The sequence below is a fragment of the Labeo rohita genome, chromosome 18 (genome assembly GCF_022985175.1).
Source record: "Labeo rohita strain BAU-BD-2019 chromosome 18, IGBB_LRoh.1.0, whole genome shotgun sequence".
In the NCBI taxonomy this organism is placed as follows: Eukaryota; Metazoa; Chordata; class Actinopteri; order Cypriniformes; family Cyprinidae; genus Labeo; species Labeo rohita.
This window is the reverse complement of record NC_066886.1, coordinates 6872259-6878805: the sequence shown is the minus strand read 5'-3', so window position 1 is coordinate 6878805 and position 6547 is coordinate 6872259. Positions and strand designations below refer to the sequence as shown.

General features: G+C 37.7%; 1 protein-coding gene across 2 annotated transcripts; it reads right to left on the bottom strand.

The window, feature by feature from the left end:
• Window positions 1-1695: 1695 nt before the first annotated feature.
• lepa (leptin a) lies at window positions 1696-5336 on the bottom strand. Of its 2 annotated transcripts, XM_051135469.1 has the most exons (4): window positions 5101-5336; window positions 4183-4341; window positions 2777-2973; window positions 1696-2692 (listed from the first exon to the last, which is right to left on the bottom strand). In XM_051135469.1, exons 3-4 carry the CDS (start codon window positions 2921-2923, stop codon window positions 2336-2338), a joined length of 504 nt encoding a protein of 167 aa, XP_050991426.1. In that variant the 5' UTR covers window positions 2924-2973; window positions 4183-4341; window positions 5101-5336; the 3' UTR covers window positions 1696-2335. The 2 variants fall into 2 exon arrangements, with proteins under 2 accessions (XP_050991426.1, XP_050991427.1); XM_051135470.1 differs by having other exon boundaries at window positions 2777-2970; window positions 4183-5336.
• Between the last annotated feature and the right edge of the window lie 1211 nt (window positions 5337-6547).

Sequence of the window (6547 nt, the reverse complement as noted above, 5' to 3'; positions counted from 1 at the left end):
GCAAAAGATTTCCGAACCTTCTCTACAAAGTTCCAGTCTAAATTAAATGAGCTGTGATATGTGCTCTTAAGTCTCAATGTGAATGAAATGATTTAAGAAGCTGTACTGAAGTCTCAATCTGAATCAAAAGATTCTTGACCCCACACTGACGTTCTGATCGGAATCAAACGATTCATGATCCACGTTCCATAGTTCCGATGCAAAGCGAAAGATTTGCAATCCTTCTTCGAAGTTTCTATTTAAATTTCCGATACGTGCTCTGAAGTTCCAATCTGAATCAAATGATTCATGAACCCACTCTGAAGTTCCAGTCTGAATCAAATGATTCGCGATACACTCCAAAATAGGATGCAAAGCAAAAGATTTGCGAACCTTCTCGAAGTTCCAGTATAAATTAAATGAGTTGCGATACGCACTCTGAAGTTCCGATCTGAATCAAATATTTGTGAACCCGCTCCAAACTTCTGATCTGAATCAAATGATTCACGATCCACGCTCCATAGTTCTGATGCAAAGCAAAAGATTTGCAAACATTCTCTGAAGTTCCAATCTAAATTAAATGAGTTGTGATATGCACTCTTAAGTCTCAATCTGAATGAAATGATTTGCAAACCTGCACTGAAGTCTCGATCTGAATCCAATGATTCATGAACCCACACTGAAGTTCTGATCTGAATCAAATGATTCGTGATCCACGTTCCATAGTTCCAGTGCAAAGCAAAAGATTTGCAATCCTTCTTCAAAGTTTCTATCTAAATTAAATGATTTGTGATCCGTGCTTTGAAGTCCCAATCTGAATCAAATTATTTCACAAACCTGCACCGAAGTCTCGATCTGAAACAAATGATTTGTGAAGCTGCTCCATAGTTCCAATGCAAAGCAAAAGATTTGCGAACATTCTCCGAAGTTTCAGTCTAAATTAAATGATTCGCGATCCACACTCTATAATTACGATGCAAAGCAAAAGATTTGGGAACCTTCTCCGAAGTTCCAGTCTAAATTAAATGATTTGCGATACGCACTCCGAAGTCCCGTTTTAAATCGAATGATTTGTGATCTGAAGTCACAATTTGAATCAAATGATTCACAATACGCAATGCAACTGGAGCGTTTCGACACAGTGAATCACCTTGCAATGCAGTAGTTTAAATGATTCGGAGTTACTCCATTTCTGAAAAACACTGTTTCACCAATCACTACGTGCTTTTTGAAATTGTGCAATGTCAAAATTCAAAAATTATTGGCTCTTTTATTAGATCTGTTTTTTGTTTGCTAGTGAAATTAATGATCAAAGTCCTAAGTTTTAATCAATTGGAGCAGTTCCAGTGTAAATGACTTCAATTGATTTGGTTAATCTGTTCCTCTTTTTCTAGTTTTGTTTTAATATATATATATATATATATATATATATTACTAGTTTTATTTACTTAAGTATTTTGTTTTTTGAATTGTGTGAAAATATAGTAAAGATATATAAAAAATTAAACGCTTATAGATGCATTGTTTTACAATAACTCAAGGGCTTTTCAAGTACCTCTTCAAAACTTGCTATTTTCAAAGGTTTTTAAATTTCAAGAAGTCAAAATCAAGTACTTTAAGCACCTTGTACGAACCCTGTGTAAAAACCTTCAAATGATGCATTTATCATTTCGTGTTTCACTGGGAATTGATGAAATGGCCATAAACAAACAGAGCCACAGTAAATAGTAAATGTCCATGTAATTTAGACATTTCTTTTATTGGTAACATTTGATAAAAAATACATCAATACACAAAATACAAAACTAATAACAATAATCAGGATATTCAAAGTGCATAGATTCATACTGTTTAGGAAAATATGTTTCCCCCCACCCCACATACTCTCAGAAAAAGGTACAACAGCGGTCACTGGGGTACATCTGTACCTTATTTACCCCTAAACGGTGCATGCAAGTACCTTAAAAGTACCACCCTAGTGACAGCTTTTGTAGCTGTTTTCAGCAAGTGTATAATGCTGGTGTTGCAGCAAGAAGTAAAAATGGGAACATGATTCCAGCTTCCCAGCAGAGTGTGACCTGGCTGCTTCTGGTAAACACAGTGATGTCATTGAGCACGCTCAGCAAATGCTGATGTCATTCTGAAAACTGCATGAAGTATGACATGGCAATGTGTGTTTACGTGGCAAGGACATATTGTTTGGCATGCCATGATGTCACAACAGCGTTTTAGCTTCCTGTTTACAATATACGTGTACATATCAAAATGTGCCAAAATGCTGCTTTGGTCTATAAATATACAGGGTTTCAAATAAATATAATAAATAGTATATTTATAATGCTACAATAATAACAAATTAGCAGCTCTTCAACTGGTCCAGGTTATTGATCAGCTTTTGCATGAACTCTTTCAGTCGGTCTAAAACAAGGTACCCCAAAGTAACAGGGTGAGTGGCATTCTTTTCTAATAAAGTGTCCAGTGATCTCCCATTGGCTGGCTCCTTAGGTGTGCAACGCATAGATGTCATTCTTTCCTTCAGGTGACCCAAAAGGGTGGACAAATCATTGCATATCTGGCTCGCGTGCCCATTGGGCAGCTTTTGAAGAACCTTCTGGAAGGTATTTAGGGTGTCCATGATTGACCTGAGCCCTTGGATGGGTTTATCAGCAGGAAGCTCTGGATCCCCAATAACAACCTTCGGAGATAGTTTCAGCTGTGAGAGAAAACACACGTGAGCTCAATGAATTTAACAGAATAGAAGCCAAGCAAACAAGTTCACTGAGTTTTAACCCATTACCTTCTCATTGTGATCCTTGATTCGGAGGATGATGGTGTCTGCCTGCAGTTTGACCAAGTTTTTCAGGTTATCCTGACGAATGGGAATGCCATGAACCAGACTGAGCATGCTCAAAATGCAGAGGTTGAGAAGAGCTGGAAAATACATGCTCTCTGTGTTGAGTGGTCTTTGCCTTTGCAACAGTGCAGCAATGCCTGCTGAAATAAAAGAAACATTATTCTGTGTGCTCACCAAGGCTGCATTTATTTGATAAAAATGCTGTAAAAACAGTAACACTGTGAAATATTACGTTTTTAAATATTACGGTATATTTTAAATGCAATTTATTACTGTGATGGCAAAGCTGAATTTTCAGCAGGTGTTAAAATCATTTTAATATGCTTTAGTATGGTTTTTTATGTATAAAAAATGTACAAAAAAACTAAAAATTAAAAATGCATCCTGTTAATGCATTCCTTACTGAATAAAACTATTAATTTCTTTAAAAAAAAATCTGTAACACTTTCATTAGTTAACAAGTTTAGTTAACTTAAACTAAGAAATAAGAATGAATATTATTCAGAATGAATGAATTTACTAATGCATTATTAAAATCAAAAGTTGCTTGTTAACATTAGTTAATGCACTGTGTATTAACAAGAACAATGAACAAGGTTAATAAATACTGTAATAAATGTATTGTTCATTGTTTGTTCATGTTAGTTAATACATTAACAGTAACTAATGGAACCTTATTGTAAAGTGTACCCAAAAATCTTTCAACAGTGTCTATAAAAAATAAATACAGTTTACTGGCAAAATGCTTCATTATTCCATATGTGCATTCTCTCAAACTGCATTAAAAAAATTCAAAAGGGTATTTGTATATCTAGAAACAATCTTGCAAATCGTGGTTTGATATTTTAACTGATCCGGCTTGTACATGACACTTAATCTCCATTATCAGATCATCAAGTCAAACTGCTAATTCAAATTAAGACAAATTAGGCATTAAAAAGTGGGTTTCCCTTTCACATGAAAATACATCTTTAAAGTGATGGAGCCTGTAGCCCTCACCAGGCCTCTCCATTCTGTAATGCCAAGCAAATAAGCACTCCACTGCGTTCAGTCTCACTTCTAAATGAACTAAACGACGGCCTCTGTGGCCGAGTTTGGATTTCAATATCTGGTCAATTCCCCAAAGAACATGTTGCCCTTGTATAAACAATGATTGCTTCATTCTAAGTCTAATCTGATTCCCTGTGTGGAGTATTAAACTTAGTTCCCCCATAATATAAATGATAAAAATAGCTTTTAAAGCCTATAAATAAAGTTAAACTCTAAAATCCACATTATTAGCGAGAGCGTTAGTGGCATCAGAGATGCATGGAGTGGAGAAAGAGAGAGAGAGAGCGAAGGGGACTTACCTTTGTGATCCGAGGACTGTATGATGCCTAGGCTCCATGAGTGGTCAGGCTTATATAGCTGATAGCTGTTGACTCATAGGCTGTGAATCACCTCAGCCTTTTCTTCCCTGGTTCTCTCAATGCAGAACAGAATGAGGGGGACAACACCCCCACTGGCACCTCAAGCACAACACAAACCCATCTCACGCACACGTGTACTACAAATATTCGTCATTGTAATGCATACCAATCATGTGGAGACAGTGGTGGGATGTGATACAATTCACTATGGATTTGTAGCTTGTAAAACAAGAAGCTTGTCTTACAACAGAATTGTCCCCAAGGGGACAACTTTGTTGAGGAACTCGCCAAACTAAGTAAAACAATTTTTACACCCACTTATTGACCTAATGCAAATACATACTGTGGGTAATATCAGGGATGTATGAGCATTTGAGGTATAATTAGTTTAAACAGTGCGATAAAAAGCAAATATGTTTTTTGGTGAAATGACCAGATTGAGTTTCCAGCTGGTCTTTTGCCAGGTAATGGCAAAAGGCTCAAATAGATAGAGAGAACTAGACAGACAGACCGGTTCTGGTGCCACTTACACTCTTTATTAGCATATGGTTCCATGAAGAACATTGAACATCCATGGAATGTTGCCATTCCACAAAAGGTTGTTTAAACTGGGCATTTTTTCGCTCAAATTTGTGAGCAAAAAATGATTCACGCTGAAGCTGGTTGGATTGGTTCAAAGATCAAAACTCCTAAATAAAGAGTTTTTTCCTATGTCTATGTAGAAAATTAAAAACACTTCTGAAAAGCAGTCTGCTGGACAAGTGAGAGGTCATTTCATTTTGCTAACTATGGTGTGGCAGTGAAATTTTTTGTTCTACAGATATTTTAGTAAAAGCTTCCATAAAGAACTTTACATACCTGCTGTCCACCCCTGCAGATGGCCATTATCCAGCATCCCTGTTCAGCCAAAACTGCACATTTAGGGTGTTTCCTTATATTTTACACAGCCAAATCACTTTTAATGACCTGATCAGTAGATTCAGGTGTATCAAATAAGAGCAACATCCAAATTACACAGTGCTCGGTTTTCCAGGAACAAGGTTCAGAAACATTGATTTAGCGTACTGAGCAGTCAGATGTTGGTGTTGTGAGTCATGGAATGGCCCAACTGTGGGTGGTCAGGTTGCTGAAATGGACAGATCTTGCGGTGTCACCTGCAAGCAAGTTCGCAGAGCCCCCACAATGAACACTCTGTGACTGATTTTGGCCAAAACAACAAAAGTTTGGATAACGACACTGAAATGTTAAAATGCATAAGATTTTTGAAATTTCATCTCTTATGTCAAATGAACAACAGACAAGAACAGTAAATGTTATAAATAAATAAACAATGGATAGACAGATAGATAGATAGATAGATAGATGGACGGACAGACAGACAGACAGACGTACGTACGGACAGACAGATAAATAGACAGGAAGATGGACGGACGGATGGATGGACAGACAGATAGATAGACAGAAAGATAGACGGACGGACGGACAGACTGACAGGCAGATAGATAGATAGATAGATAGATACACAGACGTACGGATGTATGGACGGACAGACAGACAGACAGATAGATAAATAGATGGACGGATGGACGGACAGACAGACAGACAAACAGATAGACAGATAGATAGATAGATAGGTAATAAAATGATAGAACGAAAGGTAGAACGATAGATAGAATGATAGATAGATAGACAGACAGACAGACATACATACAGACAGATGGATGGACGGACAGACGGATGGACGGACAGACAGACAGATGAACGGACGGACAGGCAGACAGATAGATAGACAGACAGACAGACAGATGTACGGATGTATGGACTGACAGACAGACAGATAGATAGACTGATAGACAGACAGAAAGTTAGACGGATGGACAGACAGACAGACAGATATGTGACAGAACAATAGAACGACAGACAGACAGACAGAAAGAAAGACAGACAGACGGACAGACAGGTGACAGATAGATAGATAGATAGATAGGTAATAAAATGATAGAACGAAAGGTAGAACGATAGATAGAACGATAGAATGATAGATAGATAGATAGACAGACAGACAGACATACATACAGACATATGGACGGATGGACAGATAGATAGAAAGAAAAACGGACGGATGGACGGACAGACAGACAGATGGACGGATGGACAGGCAGACAGATAGATAGACAGACAGACGTACGGATGTATGGACTGACAGACAAACATAGACAGACTGATAGACAGACAGAAAGTTAGAGGGACGGACAGATGGACGGACAGACAGACAGACAGACAGACAGACAGACGGACAGACAGA